Source organism: Leucoraja erinacea, chromosome 18 (genome assembly GCF_028641065.1).
Source record: "Leucoraja erinacea ecotype New England chromosome 18, Leri_hhj_1, whole genome shotgun sequence".
Taxonomy (NCBI): Eukaryota; Metazoa; Chordata; class Chondrichthyes; order Rajiformes; family Rajidae; genus Leucoraja; species Leucoraja erinaceus.
The window spans coordinates 24691196-24713726 of record NC_073394.1 but is presented as its reverse complement, the minus strand read 5'-3'; the positions used below and the strand labels follow the sequence as shown (position 1 = coordinate 24713726).

At 42.0% G+C, this 22531-nt stretch overlaps 2 protein-coding genes across 5 annotated transcripts in view; both read left to right on the top strand.

The window, feature by feature from the left end:
• Positions 1-12572, top strand: part of LOC129705819 (anoctamin-9-like) — a 69072-nt gene extending 56500 nt beyond the window's left edge. Inside the window, exons 20-24 of the mRNA XM_055649649.1 lie at positions 2545-2692; positions 3385-3504; positions 9131-9224; positions 9393-9505; positions 10543-12572. Coding sequence (XP_055505624.1) covers positions 2545-2692; positions 3385-3504; positions 9131-9224; positions 9393-9505; positions 10543-10612 — 545 coding nt within the window. The 3' untranslated portion in view covers positions 10613-12572. The remainder of the gene's footprint in view (positions 1-2544; positions 2693-3384; positions 3505-9130; positions 9225-9392; positions 9506-10542) is intronic.
• Positions 12573-18333: 5761 nt separating this feature from the next.
• Positions 18334-22531, top strand: part of LOC129705814 (anoctamin-9-like) — a 114081-nt gene continuing 109883 nt past the window's right edge. The window contains exons 1-2 of one of the 4 annotated variants that reach the window (XM_055649646.1): positions 18334-18623; positions 20198-20257. In XM_055649646.1, the coding sequence (XP_055505621.1) occupies positions 18423-18623; positions 20198-20257 (261 nt within the window). In that variant the 5' untranslated portion in view covers positions 18334-18422. The remainder of the gene's footprint in view (positions 18624-20197; positions 20258-22531) is intronic. The other 3 variants (XM_055649644.1, XM_055649645.1, XM_055649643.1) reach the window with 3 other exon arrangements.

Below are 22531 nucleotides of genomic sequence, written 5' to 3'. Positions count from 1 at the left end.
AATCTAACTGTCTCTTGAAAACATCCTGTGAATTGGCCTACACTGCCTTATGTGGCAGAGAATTCCACAGATACACAACTCTCTGGGTGAGGAGGTTTTCATCATCTCAGTCCTAAATGGCCTACGCCTTAGTCTTAAATTGTGACCCCTGATTCTGGACTTCCCCCAACATCGGAAACAATTTTCCTGCATTTAGCCTGTCTAATCCTTTAAGAATTTTATGTTTCTATAAGATCCCTTCTCATTCTTCTAAATTCCAGTGAAAACAAGCCCGATCGACTCATTCTTTCATCATATGTCAGTCCCGCCATCCTAGGAATTAACCTGGTGAACCTACACTGCACTCCCTCAATAGCAATAATGTCCTTCCTCAAATTAGGAGACGAAAATTGCACACAATACTCCAGCTGTGGTCTTACCAGGGCCCTGTACAACTGCAGTAGGACCTCCTTGCTCCTAAACTCAAATCCTCTCGCAATGAAGGCTAACATGCCATTAGCTTTCTTCACAGCCTGTTGTAACTGCATGGTTACTTTAGGTGACTGATGTACAAGCACACCCAGGTCTCGTTGCACCTCCTTTTCCTAATCTGACACCATTCACATAATTATCTGCCTTCCTGTTCTTGCCACCAAAGTGGATAACCTCCCATTTATCCACATTATACTGCATCTACCATGCATCTGCCCACTCACCCAACTTATCCAAGTCACCCTGTAGCCTCATAGCATCCTTCTCGCAGCTCACACTGCCACCCAGCATTGTGTCATCTGTAAACTTGGAGATTTAATTCCATCATCTAAATCGTTATTATATATTGTAAATAACTGGGGTCCCAGCACCGAGCCTTGCGGCATCCCACTAGTCACTGCCGGCTTCCCACGTCAAATGTGCTATTTATAATATCAATTGTTACACATTAATACCAAGGTAACAGTGGATGTTATCATGTTTCTGAAGGTAGTTAGAAAATCCTTTTAAAATTCAAAGCAAATTTCCACTTTGCCTGCCAAAGCCACTTACTCAGCTTATTAGTGAAGAAGCCTTAACCATGCATCTTTTACCTCTAGATTTGACGTAAAACAATCAGAATGGGGTAAGTCATTTTACCCTTCAAACCTGCTCTGCATTTCATACAGGTGTGGCTGATCCAATATCTCAGTGCGATATTCCTTTCTCTTAAGTAACACATCCATTTCAAAATGTTCATCCTTTTTTACAAACCCTCCTGTGATAACCATGCTCTTTCCTTCTTAAACTACTACGCTTTTCTTTAAGGCATTCCTTAATCCTAACTTTTTGGTAATCTCCAAATGACTCTTTGGTATCAAATTTTGTTTAATTTCACTCCTTTAGCATATCTAATGTGACATCTTACGGCACTAGAGAATATGAGGGGATTGCAGAAACTGCAAATGTATTCTTTTTTGCTATAGATTGAAAGTATTGTTATCAATTACAGTTCATTGACTACATAACATGGCTGGTCAATATTAACTAGGTCATGTCATACGTTCTTAATTAAAAGATTGATAATGGCATATTACAGTGTAATTTGGAACAAGCTTAGATATTGTTGTAAAGGAAATTGTGGATAGGGCTTATAGAGTGGCATATTATATAAAAATTTCATAAAACTATCAATAATATTTTGTCAAAAAGAAAAAAACGAACAGATATTGAAAATAATACGCAGGTCAACTCTCTTCCGTCAATGCACTTTTTGTGCTGACGTATCACAATTCTATCTGTTAGAGATTTATTTTGAACAAATTAGTGTGTTCTTCAACACTCGTTTGAAGGACAATGGATCAGAATTATTCAATCTCTTATTTTCAGATAGATTATCTTTTATTTCTCATCATTGACTATATTTTAGTTCAGGGTAACTTTTTAACAGGGCGGCAGGGTGGCACAGAAGTAAAGCCGCTGCCTTAAAGACCCGGTTCGATCCTGGCTATGAGTGCTGTCTGTACGGAGTTATATGGTCTTCCTGTGACAGAGTGGGTATTCTCTGAGTGCTCTGGTTTCTTCCCACACTTCAGACATACAAGTTTGTAGGTTAATTGGCTTCAGTAAAAATTGTAGGTTGTCCTTAGTGTGTAGGATAGTGTTAGTGTGTACGGGATCGCTGGTAGACACGGACCCGTTGGACGAAGGGCCTGTTTCCGCGCTGTATCTCTAAACTAAACTAAAGTAATATCTTTTGTTATTATGGTTCATTTGGCTTTTATGTTCCATCATCCAGATTCAAGTGTACATCATTAACTGGGATGTAATTCAGTACAGTGTGATCCGGATATGATTGAATAGATTGTGGCTTCATGATAATATAATCTCACCCAGTCATCATTTGTGATTCACTGTTTCCATGAAATGCACTCAAGCCTATTGTTTGCAATGAGATGCATTGGTTCAACAGATGTGTGGATTTGGACATTTAAAAAACAAGCAGAGAAATTGAGCACGCACCCATGCATTCACAAAATCAGATTATTGATGTTTTTGCTGCTAGAAAATAATTGAACTGTGTCTACACTACAGGGATATGGGTGAAAATCCTTGAGGCAATTGGCGTTCTGGCTGTCATTGGAAATGGGCTGGTGATCGCAATCACATCTGATTTCATCCCGCGTTTAGTTTATCGGTATGAATATGGTCCCTGCGGAAATGGACGCAGTGCAGTTGACAAGTAAGTATAAAACATGAATTATTATTAACGTTGGAAAATAGATCTCATAATACAGTGGAGAGAGTTCACCATGTATCTGTTATATACAGCTTTGTATTGAGACAAATTGCCCAAGATACGTCATATTTTATTAAACCAGCAAGTCCAATTTCACCTATCCCAAAACAGTAAACCACAGGTACTGGCATTGAAATTTAAACAGAAAAAAATGGAAATACTCAACAAGTCAGGTAGCTTCTACAGAGAGAGAATTCATGATCATAGTTGCTGCTGAGTATTACCCGTATTTTCTGTTGTTATTTCTGATTTCGCAAACTGATGCTAAAAGAATATGTTCCCTTCCCTGGACACCTTACTGGAAATCGATTCCTCTAACAAGAAATTGGTACTCTTACTGAAAAGAATGAAATCATAGAAATGAGGGAACATTTTAGGCAATCAGACAGTTTTAAAGGAGAATCTCCTTGACTACATTAAAGAGTTGACTGTGCATTGCTTCCTTAGCACTTTTTGGAACATCAATGCTTTGCTTTTAATGAATGCATCAAAAGAAATATGCTAAAAGGCAGCCCAAAAATATATGACACCTGAATACCTTGGCAAACATATTTCAAACTCCTGCTCTGTTTGGATCCTTATACTTATTTCTTCACAATGTTAACTATATTGATAATATTTTGTTTACTTTGCAGTTGTTTGATGGGGTATGTTAATAACAGTCTGTCGGTGTTCGATGTAAAACATTTTGAGAACGAAACTCGTTTGAAGGACAATGGATCAGAATCACTGGGATTCCAAGTAAAATACTGCAGGTATAACATGGCCAGACTTTTCCATCTCTTGTGTGTACCAACATGTTTAGGTTTCCTGATATCTCTTTATTACGTACTTTATTTTCTGAAACTGCGGACCTACAGTACAGAGGTATCATCTCAGGGACCGAGACAGCTATTGTATGTCCTACTATGAGGGTGACTTACGTTTACATGTTTAAGTAAAGGCCACGCTGACTGTGTTTGTGGCTCTGAAAGGAACTGCCAGCAACATAGCTGGGCAGTATATAATATGGCCCAGCTTTTAATCTAAGTGAGGATGTGGCCAATCGTCAGCACCACCACTATGTTGGGGATTGTACCTCTCATTCTGTATTTTGTCAAACTTAATCTTGGATTTCTATCCCCATTCCCAATCTGGAGATTAGGAGCAAAGTGATGTTAAATCCTTTTTTCTTTATTTTCATTTAAAAATAATCACATTGGCAAGTGTAAAATACCTTTGTTACATTTGAGTGGTAGGGTTTTACCACATTTAATGCTGTCACAGTGTGCTGGGGCTGGGGCAGAGGCTAAGCCTAACAATATGCCATTTGAGACCTGATATCAGTTGAACTACTGCTACACTCTGTTAGATACCACCCCAGGTTAAGCTTCATTAGCCATGCAGGCCGTGGAGGCCGGTTCTCTGGATACTTTCAAGAGAGAGCTAGATTGGCTCTTAAAGATAATAGCGTCAGGGGATATGGGGAGAAGGCAGGAACGGGGTACTGATTGGGGATGATCAGCCATGATTACATTGAATGGTGGTGCTGGCTTGAAGGGCCGAATGGCCTGTTCCTGCACCTATTGTCTATTGTCTATCACATCCTTTCTAGGACAGTGTGGATAGGCAGGAATTGTGAGCTCCAAGGCAGGGGACCAGGTCAGAGCCAGCTTCATTCAGCTAAGAAATAGAGGTCAGACCTGCATACCTTACTAGTTTATATGGCACATAATGTGCAGTGGTTTTAAGAATGGAGAATAAAATAGACTGTCAGAATCTGCATCATTCTCCAGTAGCCCAATATCCACTCTTGCCTTTTTTTCACTCTTTATATATTTGTAGAAACTCTTGCTATCCTCTTTTATATTATTGGCTAGTTTACATTCGTACTTTATCTTTTCTCTCCGTATAGTCCTTTTAATTACCTTTAGTTGTTCTTTAAAAAACATCCCTGTCCTCTGGCTTCCCTCTAATCTTTGCAATGTTATGTGCCTTCTCTTTTGCTTGTATGTTGTCCTTGACCTCCCTTTTTAACCATGGTCATTTGTATTCTTCCCCTGGAATCTTTCTTCCTCTTTGGAATCCTGCACCTTCCAAGTTATCTGCATAAATTCCTGCCATTGCTGCTCTACCATCATTCCTACTAAAGCCCCTGTCCAGTCAATCTTTGCCAACTCCTCCCTCATGCCTTGGTAGTCCTCTTTGCTCTGCTGTAATACAGAGACGTCCGATTTCACCTTCTCCCTTTCAAATCTTATCATATCGTGGTCACTACCTCCTAGTGGTACCTTTACCTCAAGTTCTCTAATCAAATCTGTTTTTTGCACAACATTAAATCTAGAATTGCCTTATCCCTAGTAGGCTCCACTACAAGCTGCTCTAAGAAACTATCTCGGTTGCACTCTACAAATTCTCTCTTGGAGTCCCGTGCTAGCCTGATTCTCCCAGTCTACCTGCATATTGAAATCTCTCCATGACCACTGAAGCATTGCCTTTCCTACACTCCGATTTTATTTCCTGATGCAACTTAAACCCTATATCCTGGCTACAGTTTGGGGGCCTGGAAATAACTCCCATTAGAGTATTTTTACCCTTGCAGTTTTTCAGCTCTACCAACAGGGACCCAGCATCTTCTGATCCTATGTCATCCTTTGTTAAGGACTGAATTTCATTCCTAACTAGCAGTACTACCCATCCCCCCTCTACCCACCATTCTGTCCTCCTTGCGATGGGATGTGTAACCTTAAATATTTAGCTCCCAGTTCCGAACCTCTTGTAGCCATATCTCTGTAATGCCTGCAACATCATACCTGCCAATTTCCAACTGTGCTACAAGCTCATCCACTTTATTCCTTGTGCTACGTGCATTCAAATATAATACCTTCAATTTGGTGTTGACCACCCCTCCTCTTACAACAATCCCGATTTTACCGGACCTTACTCTCAACCTTACTTTAAGGTGAGGGGGCAAAGTTTAAAGGAGAATAGGCCAGGTGCGGACCCGTTGGGCCCCGTCCCCAACACAATATTCCACCACTCACCCATAGCCCTCAACTGCCTAGGCGGGACAGACGGGTTCCCGTTGTGACGCCAGACATCCCTGTTGTGATGCGAGTCATGGCACCAGTCACCCAACTGTGCAGGTACGGCCGGCAAGTAGGAGTGTGACTGTGATGTAAGTTTGATAAGTTTAAAATGGTAATAACTTGTAAAATATAAGATCACTCTCCCTCTTCAGTCCCCTATTCCCTTCCTCCATTATTCTCTCTCTCCTCACCCTCCACCAATCCTCCTCTGCTTCCTCCCCTCACCCCGTCCCTCCCCTCACCCCTCCCTCCCCTACTCTCTCTTCCCCCCCCTCCATTACCTCATCATCTCTCTTCCTACCCCATCCTCCTTCATTTCCCCTTATCCCCAGCACTCACTCCCCCTCCTCTTCACCCTCCCTCTTCTTTCCCCTCTACTGTCCCCCATCCCACCCCCCCCCCCCACTCTCCCTCTTCATCTCCCCCGCTGCTCTCTTCTCCCCTCTATCCCCCACTCCTTACCTCCCCCTTCCTCTCCCTCCCTACCCCCTTCAATCCCTCCTCACCTCCCCAGGATCTCGATGTAAACTACCGCTGGCCCCGTTTTCTCCACCACGTCGGCGATGAGGTTGTACTTGAGGCGGGGGCTGTCAGGGGGCACGGGCCGAGCGGCCTGGGGGAGGGTGAGGCCGAGGCTGCGGCCTAGTCTTTGCCCCGGGTCCCACTCCTCTCCCTCCCCGCGGGCCTGGAGCAGCAGCGCCACTGCCTCCAGACCTAGCTCCAGCCGCAGCACCGTGGTAATTTCAAATCCCGCAAGCGAGGATACCGGGCCCACTGCATAGTAATGTTACAAAATTTTGAGATTTTAACAATCAAGTCTGCAATTTATCCCACCAGATAAAGCATAACAAGAAGTTTAATTTGACACCTAATTCACTTTCGTATCTCAAGTATTAAAAAAGTTATGGCCATTTTCATACTCGGAAATTAGCATCTTGTTCCCTAATTGATTTTCTATGGACATAACAAAAAAGCTGTGATCGTGGGCAGTCAAAAGCCCATAACTTTCTTAAAAATTAAGAGAACTGAATGACATTTTCAGTTATCATAGATTGAAGCATTCTGAAACAAATATAAAATAATCTTACTTGGATGACCTGAAATTAAAGCATATAGTTAGTTAGTTACCCAATTGTAGCTAATTCCAAACTTCAATGACTAAATCTAAACATCTATCCATTTCTTAAGAAAAGATTAACATTTTTAAATAGCCTAAGTGTCCAAATAATATTCACAAAGAATTCACAATAAAACATGATTTTTAAATCTCATTGACATTAATTTATAGGCCAAATGGAAGGAATTTAGTGTTCAATTGCTGTAAATTAATGGCATTTAAATCAGCTTTCGAGTGGGGAATCCTGTGGAATGCGCTGGTTTAGAACGTTCACATTGCAGTAGATTTGTGCCCCCAAATGCCCTTAAAAATACTGCGGGATATAATGGGCCCCAAATTAGCTACTCGCAACATTAAATTTTGTATAAACGGATCTTAAGAAGCCCTTTTTAATGTGAAAATAAACAACCTACCTTCCGTTGTCCCCTGTATGAGATCCGCCCCGTTGTCGGCGGTCGCGGGTTTAGAGGTTAATTTTTAACCTACTATAACAAGTAAATAAACCCCTTAAAACTAAAAATAGCTGAAACGACGGAATCTTCTAGCGATTTTCCGTTAATAATTAACTAGGCTGAACATCCTCGATTTGAACAGCCTAGGGAAAATCGCGTTTTAAACCCGCCCCCCTCTAAACAGCGCCAAAATCGCGCACACGGGCTAGGACAGATTTTCAGCTACGCTTCAGGTACGTTTTACAACACACCTACACTGCACACGCGCGGCGAGACTTTCAGTTATTTTGAAATACACAAGCGCGGATACCAGGCCCATTGCGCAGGCGTGGTCATTTCAAATGCCACACTCAAATCCCGACATGCAGTGCACGTGGCAAAATGATTTTTTTTTTAAAGTTTAAAATCCCATTGTGACGTCAAATGAGGCTGACGGGCAGGGCAAGTTGAAAGTGGGTTTTGTAAAATATAAAATGTCAAGAACTTGTAAAATATAACATAAATCTAAATGAAACTTAGCTGACGGACACCCCAGGACAAGGGTGAGAAAGGTGTGCCAAAAATTGTAGCGCTGTCATGTACCGTTTTGGCGGAGTTTTGGGATCTCACATGCATGTGCACAAACAAACAAACAAGATGAGATTTTTAGTAATATCTATATTACTAAAAATCTGTTCTTGACCGGTTTTGGCCATCTGTGCTGCGATTTCCGAGAGAACGCTGCCACCTACGGCCGTCATTTTTGGCCACCTTGCTCAGATCCCCCCTCCGTGGTATGTGTTCCGAGGATTTTTCCCGTCGATGAAAAATGACAGAGATAATAATGATTTTACAAAATTCCCCATTCTCTCTGCTGCCCCTGCCGGCGGTAGGGAGGAGGGACTATAAAACCAGGAAGTGGTGTGCCCCAATCAGTCTCTTCAAGATGGAGGAAGGCAGAGGGTCACGTTTCTCTGAGCTGTGAATAACACACAACACATGTCTACTCAAATGTAAGTGTCCTTAGTGGTTCTAAAACGCTTGCAGAATGTGTCTATTGGTTCTAAAATGTTTGCAAAAAGTGTTTATTGGTTCTAAAATGTTTGCAAAAAGTGTCTCTTTTGGTTCTACAATGCTTGCAGAATGTGTCTTTTTTTGGTTCTAAAATTTTTTTTAAGTTCTCCCCCCCCCTCCTCCCTCCCCCTCCCTCCCCCTCCTCCCTCTCCCCCTCCCCTCCCCCCTCCTCCCCCCCCCCCCCCCCCCCCACCGTCTCCTCCCCCCCCCCCCCTCTCCTCTCCTCCTCCCCCCCCTCTCCTCTCCCTCTCTCCCTCTCCTCTCCTCTCCTCCCCTCCCCTCCCCTCTCTCCTCCCCTCTTCTATCCCCTCCTCCCCCTTCCCCCCCCCCTCTCTCTCCTCCTCCTCTCCCCCCCCCTCCTCCTCCCCCCCCTCTCCCCCCCCCCCCCCTCCTCCCCCCCCCCCCCCCCCCCGCCCCCCCCCCCCCCCCCCCCCCCCACCCCCCTCCCCTCCCCCCCCGCTCCTCCTCCTCCCCCCCCTCCTCCCCCCCTCCCCCCCCCTCCCCCCTCCCCCCCCCTCCCCCCCCCCCCCTCCTCTCTCCTCTCCCCCCCCTCCCCTCCCCCCTCTTCCCCCTCCCCCTCCCCCTCCCTCCCCTCCCCCCCTCCCTCCCCCCCCCCCTCCTCCCTCCTCCCCCCCCCCCCCCCCCCCCCCTTAGAGCTTTCTCTATTTAGAGCTGTTTATCTCCTCCTCAGGTATCGTGATTACAGAACTGGCGATGACTACGAATACACAATTCAATTCTGGCATATTTTTGCTGCTCGTTTGGGGTTTCTTGTTTTATTTGAGGTAAATAAACTAGTACATTGCATGCACCTACCTCTTGATTGATAGTTTCTTTTCACAACTTGAATAGTTTGAGTTAATATTATTGGATATAAAATTATCATTTTGAATACAATGTAAAAATATATAGTTTGTACACAATATGAATATTTATTTTCATCTCCTTTACAGAATGTTGTTATTTGCATCAAGTATATTGCAGCTTGGTTTGTTCCTGATGTTCCAGCTTCAGTGGAAAATCAAAATCTAAAACATACATATGAGCGACTACAGAAGGAATTGCAGTAAGTTTGTGCTTCAATTAAAGTTAATTGCCATGAGCTGGAATCACAGATATTCTACTGGAGTTATTTAAATTCTGGTGAACTGTATAGGCAAGTGTGCATGTGATATCAATTTTGATACAATGCAAAGAACATGCAAACACATTTGGCCACTTGATGCAATCTCAGTAACACTGGCCATTAAGTAATGTCACCTGGATGTCCTAAACATTGAAGCCACTGCTTTCTTATAGAGATGGCCAATCTATGTTCATTTACCCCAGCACCAAGTTCATGGTCTCCATTCCGCCCATCATAACTACTCTTAAGTACTGCAATCAATTAAAAAATAATAATAATTTCCAGTTAATTCCACTGTTAATTTCAAATTTCAAATAACTTCACATGTCAGTTTCTTTATACCTAATTAATAATGAAGAGCATTGTTCGTAAACAATATTGCATGATGAACAACAGTAGATGTGAACCAATGATGGTGAATAAAAAACTGCCCAGATAATTGTTTGATACAAGAAAATGGCTAATGCCATTTATCCAGTGGGCAGGTGGCCAAAATCAAATGAGATAATGTAACTGGTGAGGCATGTGTCGTACTAGATATAGTGTAATACTAGTTACAGTTATTGCCCTTGTTAGACAGTGTAATCAAATGGCAAGTATAATGTTTTTACAGGTGATCCGTGCGTTACGGCTGTTCGGGTAACAGAAATTCAGCCTTACAAAGTTCACGAATCACTATCCAAAAATATTTTCTCTCATGGAATATGTGTGAAAAAGTAAAAAAATAAACACAATTTTATTTCCAACTTATGACGCATTGCCCAAATTATGCCACTTTGAGAAGACCATTATCTAAGAATACAATCCTGCCTCCAACCCCTGCCCTGCCATATTGCAGCGGTCACCTCTATTGATGGTATTTTATTGGTTAGTGCAAGAGACTAGCTTAAAATTGACACTGCAAGGGGAATAATGCAAAATTAATTGGAATAAAACATTTATGAAGGTTTGTTATTGAAAAAAAATCTTTCTTTCAGGATGACCAACGGAGAAATTCCTGATAATCAGATGCTTAATCGGTGCAGATATCAGTCAACAACTGTGTGAACAGTTTGAAAAATTGTGTGCCAGTAAAGATTTAACAATTTCCGCTTGGCTCAGAAGTATCCTGTTAATATATTTTCGTATATTGTTGCATTGGATCAAAATCACTTGAAAGGAGGAGGTGTTTGAAGAAAAGAAAATCAGTTTACACAGCTGATTTTTCTCGATGAAGGACATTCTAATTAATCATGATCTTCATTGTTATTACAAAAAAATCAATTTCCAAAACAAAAATCAGTTTGGTGCAGATCAAATGGATCGTTGCTCTTCATGGTCAGAGTTACTGACTAAATAGTAAGTCCCTAAATCCTAATTTTCACAACAACTCTGAGAAGTAGACTTCCATTGCAAATTCTACATCAACAGTGGATCCTATAACAGGTACAATTCTACAAATGTCTTCCTTGAAAATCTGTATGCCTTCAATACCCACCAAGAAGAATCTTAGAACTTGTATTCTGTACTCCAGAACTTGAATGATTTATTTGCGAAGTAAACATTGAAAATTGCTAGCCACTTAGGTAAAAATGTGATATGGAGGCAGAAGAGATTGTAGATTCTGGAATTTTAAAAACAAAGAACTGGATGAACTCAGCAGGTCAGGCAGCATCTGTTGAGGGAAAGGACAGATGACAGATTTCAAATCAGCTCCTCTCTTCAGACTAATGAAGTGGGGAGAAAAATCTGGAAAAGAGTGGTAGGGGTAGGGCAAAGCCTGGCAAATAGATACAGTTGAGCATATGCATGTGGGTGGAGTAAGTGATAAAGGCTAATGATAAGTGATGAAAATAAATTGGGAACAGGGAGATGAGGATAAGGAGGAAGGGAAAGGATCAGGGTGGCTGAGGTGGAGGGAGAATTGTGTGAAATGTGTTACTTTATTACCTTTAACACCAAGAGCAGTTCAGTATAGTTGTGGGACAGCAACATGATACCAGAGATGTACATGGCCCTCTCCATCCATTGCGTATGTAACAAAATGGGCCAATCGATGTCCAAGTTTCTATCCCTGGTCCTTTTTCACAGGTTTTTACCAGTTTTCACAGGTGTTCAACCATTACTATAGCTTCTCCATTGCTGGTAGGTGGCATTAGATCAATTTTACATTTAGTATACCCAATATTTCAATTTTATTTGTACCGTGTAGACTCGGACTTTTAGTTTAGTTTAGTTTAGAGATGCAGCGCGGAAACAGGCCCTTCGGTCCACCGGTTCCGTGCCGACTAGTGATCCCTGCACATTAACACGATCCAACATCCACTAAGGACAATTTTTTAATTCACCAAGTAAATTAATCCAGAAACCTGTACATCTTTGGAGTGTGGGAGGAAACTGAAGATCTCGGAGAAAACCCAAGCAGGTCACTGGGAGAACGTACAAACTCTGTACAGACAGCACCCGTAGTCGGGGTCGAACTCGGGTCTCCCTGGCGCTGCATTTGCTGTAAGGCAGCAACTCTACCGCTGCACCACCGTGACAATGGCGATTTGGAAGTATTAAAGAAAAAGACACAAAAGGAATATTAAGTGGTTGTCACTGTCATTAGTGGGAGTCACATAAATCATGTTATATAAAAATCTGGCAATTTCATTACATTTATGATTACTGTGAACAATGCTGAAAATAAAAAAGAGCTAAAGGGAAATTTGTTCTTTTTTTGAGTCATTGATCAAAATTCAACCTTTAGTCTCAGTTAAATATTTCTGAGGATCTGAGTTTTTCAGTATGTCAAATGATTGCTGAGGGTAGAATCCCTTTGCAAACCCACTCCTGTATCTGGAATTAGTGTAAAAAAGAACAAAAAACAACAGAAAAAAGCCATGTGTTCAACGAAGCTCTTGTTACATACACACTCAGTATATAATCAAACTATGTCTTTTAATTGTTTATGAAAGAACTGCACTGCTGGAAAATTCGAAGTAGACAAAAATGCTGGAGAAACTCAGCGGGTGAGGCAGCATGTAAGGAGCAATGGAATAGGTGATGTTTCGGGTCGAGACCCTTCTTCAGACTGATGTGGGAGTGGGGGGGGGGAAGAAGAAGAAGGGAAGAGGCAGAGATTATAGGCTGTGGGAAAGCTGGGAAGGGGAGGGGAAGGAGCGAGAAAGCAAAGACTACTTGAAATTGGAGGTCAATGTTCATACCGCCGGGGTATAAACTACACGTGAAATATGATTATGAAGGAACTGCAGATGCCATGGAGGAGGCCCAGGACAGAAAGGTCAGATTTGGAATGGGAGGAGGAGTTGAAGTGCAGAGCCACCGGGAGATCGGGCTGGTTAATGCGAACTGAGCAGAGGTGTTGGGCAAAGCGATCACCAAGCCTGTGCTTGGTCTCACTGATGTAGAGCAGTTGACACCTAGAACAGCCGGTGCAATAGATGAGGTTGGAGGAGGTGCAGGTGAACCTCTGCCTCACCTGGAAAGACTGCTTGGGTCCTTGGATGGAGTCGAGAGGGGAGATAAAGCGACAAATGTTCCATTTCCTGCAGTTGCAAGGGAAAGTACCTGGGGAGGGGATGGTTTTGGTGGGAGTCTCGACCCGAAACGTCACCTATTCCTTCGCTCCATAGATGCTGCCTCATCTGCTGAGTTTCTCCAGCTTTTTTTTAAATTGTTTTATATGATTCAACTGCTTTGCATCATTAATTATTCCTAATATTTGTTCTTCATGAGTGAAAGCTTTTAAGTTGTTTGGAAAATTCTTTAAGAAATAAGTAATGAAAATAATATTTATTTTTACTTCAAGTATTCATGTAATGACCATAACTCCTTAAGTGTGAGCAAAATATTTTTAAATAAAGCAGCTAAAAGTGTAATAGTAACTAGGATTAATTAATGACGAACAAAATGATTACTTTGGCACTTACATTAAATGCTTAGCAAAATGAATTGTTTTTCCAGCTAAGCACTGCATTAGGTTATATTTCCCATCTTCTGGTCGTACTTCTAGGCTTGGAATACTGTATGAGCATTGTTGCAGCAGGTGAATTAAAGTCATATGAGTGTGTGTCCAAGGTATGGGGATGTGTGCTCTTTTGCATGAGTTAACCTTTCAAAACCTTTGTCTGGGGAATGATCATGTGCTGACTTGTATGAACATGAGTGAAATGAGGTGCCAAACCAGCTATTTGGAAGTTTATTTTCATTGTAAAATATTTCAAATATAATGTTAGCAATAAAATCATATTATAAATGTTAGTTGCATTTTTACGTGTAACGAAAACTGATTTCAATCCTGGCTTTGTATAAAGTTAATTTGTTTTTCTACAGATAAAGTCCAGTGTTTAAAAAATATAGTTTGTTTCCTTTTTTCTTAACCATTATACTTTCACTTTCTGCTTTTCTGACATTCATTTGAAACATATTAAGAATACTATTTTCTCCAGATGACAGTTCTTTGAATGTAATGATCTGTAGATGCCAATCCTGCAACAAGACATGAAGTTGGTTTTCTTCCTGTGTCTGAACGAGATGGCCTGAGATGGTAATATTCCATTCGACCAGCAGAGGTCGCTTATTGTCTCACAATCTGGATGGATAATTTGATTGTCAGTGGGTTGATTTCTCATGTTCTCAAATCTAAAGAGCCTATTCTCTCATAAAGAAAGTGTTAGTTTTGACACTCCTAGATACAAAAAATTCTGACTGCCTATCTTAAAAGCAGACCCACATCTTCAGAGCCAGTCTGCTGGTGCACATATTTCCAAATTCAATGGATGGAAAACCTTGGGAACACGTAACTGGTGAAGCAACTGTTCCCTGTTACATCCATAGGGTCACTTTAGTTTATCTAGGAGCTAGCAGTACAGGGTATACTCAAAGTGGTAATAATTCACTTGCTAGTAATTGGGAATCCTGAAACTGCGTGTACATCTAACAAAAGAGTTGAACATTTTGACATAACTTTTCATGAACAGCATGGCATGATGTTGTCTAGAATTTGTGGCATGTTTAAGAGGTTGCTTCTCAGCACTTGTCTCAGTCATGGAGGCCTGGGATAGTTCCTGAGACCTGTACTGGGCTCTGATTAATGGTAGACTTGCTGTTGTGTGCATTGTATTTGCAAGATTAACACTATCTCAATTGCATTGCACATCCCTAGCCAACCAACCATGTCTCAAACATAGGCTTGGCGATCGTTTCGCCGAACACCTCCGCTCGGTCCACATTAACCAACCTGACCTCCCTGTGGCTCAACACTTCAACTCCCCCTCCCATTCGAAATCCGACCTCTCTCTCCTGGGCCTCCTCCATGGCCAGAGTGAGCACCACCGGAAATTGGAGGAACAGCACCTCATATTCCGCTTGGGCAGTCTGCACCCTAGTGGCATAAACATTGAATTGTCCAATTTCTGGTTACCCTGGCTGTCTCCCCCACCCCCCCCCCCCCCCTTCTCAGCTCTCCCTCGCCCCTTAGGTTCCTCCTCTTCCTTTTTCCTTTTCCTTTCTTCTCCCCGCCCCCACTCTCCCAATACCATATGCTCTAATTTTGCCCGCTAATCTCCTATGTGGGACCTTATGAAATTCTTAAGTAAAATTTAATTTCTTCAAGCCTGTTAAGACAGCCCTTGCAGAGATCAACCAAAATGTCAATCTGCCAAGATCAAAAGAGTGATGTTGGATAAATTACTCACAGACTGAAATCTATTCTGAGTGGTAAACCTCATTAGACTTACAATATTCCACAGCTTTATACACTGGACATATGTCAGCCATTTATTTAAAAAATGTGACTTTTCTACAGCATATCAAGGACTCCATTTTTAAAATTCACTCAGGTGATTTCTGGCAAGAAATATCCAGACGTAATTGCTTTTGAGAAGGTGATGCAGATATTATCATTATGCTGTTGAGTCAGGAGTTCTAGGATCTAGATGGAGACAATTAAGGAATGTGAATATATTTCCAGTGGCAGGTGACAGGGAGGAATTTCCAAATGGAGACAATTCCATGTGCCATTGTGCCTCGTTCTTCTAACTAATTGAATTTGAGGGTCTGGGGGATGATATGCACTTGAATCAACTTTGGAAAATGACTGCTATATGTTTTGAAGATGACACACATTTAAGTAAAGTGCCCGTGAAGACAAAGTGAAAGTTTAGTATGGTTGACAAGACTGCTGTTCATATTGGCATGGTGTTGAATTTATTTAATGCTGAATTACAAATCTGAAATGTCCCATCATACTTGACAAGATTTGTAGGTCTGGAAAAACTCTGGCACTGTTGAGGATGGTGAAATTCATACAAATTCCTCCTCCTAGTTGTTAAATGTGTACAACAATTTATGAATGAATGTGCGAAGACTGCCTAACGTTTATATTATATGTTGGTTTGGGATAATTTATCTCTATCTCTAGCATGTTACTTCCATTATTTAGAATACCCACAGACCTGCATTACAACTTTACAAGATTGGCACCTCATTGCAAGTACCCCAAGCAAATGCTAAAAATATGTGCAACCAGAGCAGAAATACGCCAATAGCCAACCCTAACCACCTCCCCTCCCTAAACAAATCTGTTCTGCCAATCATTAAATCGTATTTCATCTAATCTTAGCATTCAAACCATCGTCTTATACTTTCCTTGCATCCCTTGACTCCCTTATAATTTAAATATCTAGCAATCTCTGCCTTGACTATATTTAACTACTCCATCGCTAGTTTTCTGGGGTAGAAAATAAGCGAGTTCGGTATTCCGAAAAACGCAAGGAATCATGGGATTTGACATTCACCATAAAGAAAAAGCGAACAAAGCGCTGGCTGAAGAAACTGTGTATACATTCTTATCTTTATTCATAACTTATGTGTAAAATTATATTTAATCGGAGGAATGAGGGTGCCGTGTGGTCACATTATAGGAAAATTAATGTATTCCAGACAGGAACACAACGATAATAGTTTCTGAGTCGAATTTCACTATTCTGCTATTTCTAGGCAATGGATTTCTTCAGCCTCATCGATGAATACGAATGAGCAATGAAATTCTCGATTCCAGGGAGACTCCCATAAATGATCAACTCTTCATCCCCCCCCAAAGGAACAGGTAGTGGGAGAGTGGGGTGTAGCAGCGATAGTAGAAGAGGGGTTGTACTATTGTACTGTTAAATGTTTTATAGGAGTATGCAAACACTGCAAATAAAATACTGTAAGTTTTTGCAGTCAATAAAACCTGCTTGGGGTTGATTAGGAAATAGCATATAATTAAAAATGTTCAATGATACTTTGTTGTCACATGTACCTAGGAACAGTGAACTTCCTTTTTTGCATACAGTTCAGTAAAAATCTTATGGTACATAGGCACAATCATATTTAAGTACAAGAGTTTAGGAATACTAGATTGCACCGAGACACTAACAAAAGATTTGCCATGTTTAAGGCACCATTTTGTATGATTCAAGTCCAAAATGTAAAGAATTAGTTTGGACATAAAGGCCCATTGTCCTGGCAGTGGAACTGGGTTGTAGTTGCAGGGGTACCAATGTTTTCTGATATTTCTGAACTCAATATAAACACATTATTGAAATTATTTTAATGGCAATCCAGATTATAAGAATCAGTTTTCAAGATAATTTTGGAATATCAGGTGAACTCTGCAACTCTGGATTACTACATTTTCATTTGATGGAATTTATTATCTGATTTCCATGTAAATAACAGAAAACACTATCCTCACTCTTCCCCCACATCATCTCCTCACCTTCCCTCTACTCTTCTCTAACCTAAGATATATCATCACCTCTCTTCTACGTTCTTGCCTTCGCCTTCCACAAATTCTCCATCTTCTCCCTATTCCAACTTGCATCTCCTTGTCCAGTCCAAAGATATTAGATTCCTCTATAATCTTTGGTCCAGCCCCCTTCTACTTTTCTGCATTATTTTCCCCATTGCACCTGTCTCCCTCTCCACAAATCCTCATCTCTTTCTCTCCATCATTCTCTTCTCCCACCCCATAACCCCAACCCTCCCTTTTCTATTTTTGCCCATCCTCTCACCCTGCCCTCTATTTGTCCTTCTAGTATCCCACCCTTTCCCCTATCCACCTCCTGCATCTTCGCATAGTTTGCTCAATCTCCCTAACTTTCACTGTCACCTCTTTTCCAACATCCCATCTTATCACGAAGGTAGACACAAAATGCTGGAGAACCTCAGCGGGACAGGCAGCATCTCTGGAGAGAAGGAATCTCTCCAGAGATGCTGTCTGTCCCGCTGAGATACTCCAGCATTTTGTGTCTACCTTCGATTTAAACCAGCATTTGCAGTTATTTCCTACCCATCTTATCACTCTCCCCGTGCTCTTCCCTAATCTAATTTATATCCTCACCCATCTCTTCTACATTCTCTCCTCTTCCCCTCCCCTTTTCAACCTCCCCCACAAATTCTTCCTATTCTAATCTTCATCATTTCATCCTCCTTCACCTCCGGCCCCTTCCAGCATTCTCTCCTCCTCCACAAATCTCTCCGTTCCTCAATACCCTCCACTATCTTCTCCCACCCTAACTCTCCTCCCCAGCCCTCTTCAAAATTCTCCATCAATGTGGAGCAAAGATTAGCTCCTCTATGATCTTTGATGTGGAGGTTCCTCGCCTCGCCCCGCCCCGCCCGCAGCCGTTGCAATCAAATTGCAATCAAAGATCGTTGCAATGACGCGCGAGAGTTGGGGAGCGCGCCTTTAGCGCGTGCTTGGGCCGGTGGTGGTGGTGGTGGCGGCGAACGGACGGGAGGAAGGAGCTTTGCGGTCGAGGGAGGCACGGGTTGTGGAGAAAGCGGGAGACCAGCTCGCAAGTGTGAGGGAGATTAGGATATTAGGATGTTGTCGGCAGAGGGGTTGGAGCCAGACCCTCCAGCGAGATCTCGTAGCAACATGCGGCAATCGAGTCGTTTACGAGCAGCGTTCAAGTCCAGAATCAAGAGAGGAGTTGCGTCTACTTTCAGAAAAGCCACGAGGCTGAACAGGATAGCTCAAAAGATGGAGACAATTACAAATCGGGCGCCGGATAATAACTCTGTAGTGTGTATTCAGATCAGTTTTCCTATTTATGTGTTAAATATGACCGAGGTCTAGCACAATGAAACAATTGGCAGCTGAGCAGGAATAATGCAAACTTGATCACTTAAACTGTAGGCCGAATGTTCACCTGTTTGCATCACTGAATTAGCAGCTACTCGATGAGGGGTTGACAGTTGAAGCGTTTCTTAGTTTAGAAAAACTGCATGGAAGCAGGCCCTGTGGCCCAAGCTGACCATCAATCGCCCATCCACGTTAGTTATATGTAATCCTACTTTCTCATTCACTCCTTACACGATAGGCAATTTTTTTTGCAACGGCCAATTAATCTACCAAACTACATGTCTTTAAGATGCAGGAGGACTGGAGCACCAGGAGGAAACCCACGCTGTCACAGGGAGACGGTGCAAACTCCACACAGACCGCACCCTAGGTCAGAATTGAACCTGGGGTTCTGCCCATGTGTTGTATTTATTGAAAGAATTCACACCTGAGCAGGAAAAATATGAACCTGATTACCATGGGTCCAATATCCCTGGATGACAAAACTACATTAAGACGGCATGGTGGCGCTGCAGTAGAGTTGCTGTCTTACAATGCCAGAGACCTGGGTTCAATCCTGACTATGGGTGCATGTCTGTACGGAGTTTGTTCGTTCTCCCCATAACCTGCGTGGGTTTTCTCCGGTTTCCTTCCACACTCCAAAGATGGACAGATTTATAGGTTAATTTGGCTTTGTATAATTGTAAATTGATCCTGGTGTGTGTAGGACAGTGTAAGTGGAGATCGTTGGTTGGCGTGGACCCGGTGGGCCATAGGACCTGTTTCTGTGCTGTAACAAAACTAAATAATCACTAAATAAAGAGCTGCATAGTGAGGGCTGCACTGTTGAAGGGTTCTGTAGTTTACAAATCTATAGTTTCAAGATACAGCAAGGAAACAGAACCTTTAGCCCACTGAGTCCGTGCCGACCAGCGATCAACCATACACTAGTTCTATCCTGTGCACCAGGGACAATTTACAGAGGCCAATTAACCTACAATCCTGCACATTTTTGGAATGTGGGAATGAACCAGAACACCTGGAGGCATCCAACACAGTCACAGAAAGAACATATAAACTCTGCACAGACAGCACCCATAGTCAGGATCTATCCTAGATCTCTAGTGCTGTATAATTAATGGTCCATGACTTCGCGACACATTGAGCAAGGGAAGGCATAGATTTGTTGCCCTTTGGAAAAAAATACCTTTTACATGAGAGTTCCATGATATCTCTGTTCAACTATAGGTGTTTCTCTGCCATGATAGTTGCACGCCCAACAAACTTGGTGTTCTAGAAAATCAGATTTACATTGGCATCATTAATCTGCAGCTTTTGAATGTAAGGTAGACCCCAATAATCAGGAGTTGGCTACCTTCACATGCAACTTTTTTAATGAGTTAATATTGTACCTGTTGTAACTTTGAACTTGTCTTACTGATAGTTTCATTACCTGATGCCTCTGAATGTTTTATATGACTGCTTCATTATAACTAATGACTGGATGGATATAAATAACTTTTTTTTAATTACAGAATGTTCAAATTATTCATTTAACTGACGATGAAGAGGACTACATAATACCTAAATATTTGGTAATGCAATTCCATTCATTCATTCTCTAGCTCAACAGTTTATGTTGTGGATTAATCACCCGCTTTAAGCTTTATTGTGGAAGATAAATTGTTGGCATTTGTTTTAGATTTCATCATTTACAATTTAAGCATGCATATTAAAACAGACTGGAAAAAATATATGGGTCTTTTGTTTGTTCCCCATGTATAACGAAACCGGTTGGGTTGCTGTATCAAGCAAAATAAGTCACCAAAGTTCTCATCTGTTTTCAAAGTTTTCTGAATACGATTCCCTGAGAGGTACAACATACGTCAGGGTCTTCCCTGTTATAAATATACTGTACAAGGAAACAACCTGCTGTCTAAATGAATGAAGATACCATTGCAGAAATGATTGGTATACAATAACAGTAGCAGTGGAAATAAGTTCCCTCGACTAAACTACTTTGGTGATAGATTATTTAATTAGTTACGTAGTTCAGTTTCAATATTTCCTTTTCTTGTGTTTTAGTCATAGAATGATACAGTGTGGAAATAGGCCCTTTGACCCAACTTGCCCACACCGGCCAACATGTCCCAGCTATAGTACCCTCCATAATGTTTGGGACAAAGACCCATCATTTATTTATTTTCCTCTGTACTCCACAATTTGAGATTTGTAATAGAAAAAAAACCCCACACGTTGTTCAAGTGCACATTGTTAGATTTTAATAAAGGCCATTTTTATACTTTTTGGTCCACCATGTATAAATCACAGCTGTGTTTATACGTAGTCAGCCTATTTCAGGGCACCATAATGTTTGGACACATGGCTTCACAGGCATTTGTAATTGCTCAGGTGTGTGGAATTGCCTCCTTAATGCAGGTATATTAGAGATCTCAGCACCTGGTCTTTCCTCCAGCATTTCCATGACCTTTGGAAATTTGTATTGCTGTTTATCAACATGAGGACCAAAGTTGTGCCAATGAAAGTCAAAGAAGCCATTATGAGACTGAAAAACAAGAATAAAACTGTCAGAGATATCAGCCAAACCTTGGGCTTACCAAAATCAACTTTGGAACATCACTAAGACGAAAGAGAGCACTGGTGAGCTTACTAATCGCAAAGGAACTGGCAGGCCAAGGAAGACATCCACAGCTGATGACAAAAGATTTCTCTATAATAAAGAACCCCCCCCCCCACAAACACCTGTCCGCCAGATCAGAAACACTCTTCAGGAGTCTGGTGTGGATTTGTCAATGACCACTGTTTGCAGAAGACTTCATCAACAAAAATACAGAGGCTGCACGGCAGGATGCAAACTGGTTAGCCGCAAAAATAGGATGGCTGGGTTATGGTTTGCCAAGAAGTACTTAAAAGAGCAACCACAGTTATGGAAAAACGTTTTTGTGGACAGATGAGATGAAGATTAACTTGTATTAGAGTGATAGCAAGAGCAAAGTATGGTGGAGAGAAGGAACTGCCCAACATCTACTACCTCATCAGTGAAACATCAGCATGAAACCATATATGTAGTTACCTCATTACCATATCGACACTCCCACATTATGTAGTATAACTGTAGTATCTGCATGCACCCTCCCCCTGTAGGTTCCAGTACGTGTGTAGACCAGTTGTGGTCAGTGCTGGCACGTGTGGAAGCAGTGTCTTAATAAAGACTTAGTGAAGGACTAAGGACTACGCCTAATATCCTTTACATGGTGTCAGAACCTGTTAATCTGCGCCTCTCGTATATCGGGTTTTATTTTGCCTTTTGAGTGTGTGTGTAGTGATGGCTTCGTCTTGTCGCAAGCCTTCCCCGTTAGTCTTTGATGCCGACATCGCGGAGCGATGGGACACGTTCGTCATGGACTACAACCATTATGTGAATATTGCACACCGTAATGACCCTGCTGCTGTCAAAGCATCGCTGCTATTGAATCTCGCTGGGCCTGATGCTATGAGGCGGGCTAAGTCTTTTGTGTACCGTCCAGCAGTCCTGGATGTGGACAACCAGCTTGTTGAGCCAGCCGAGTCTCCTGACGACCCAGCGTGTCTGTTGAGGAAGTTTACAGAGATTTGCGACCTTCCTTCGAATCGCATTTTGGAGCGAGCTCGTTTTTTTTCTCGCAAGCAACAGCCTGAGGAACCTGTGGAATGTTTTATTGCCGACCTCCGCCATCTATCCCAGCGCTGTCGTTTTGGTGAGTTGTGTGACCAGCTCACGCGGGACATATTAGTTACTGGCATGCTTGACCAGAAGCTGCGGTCTGATTTATTACGGAGGCCTGACCTCACGTTGAACGAAGCTGTGC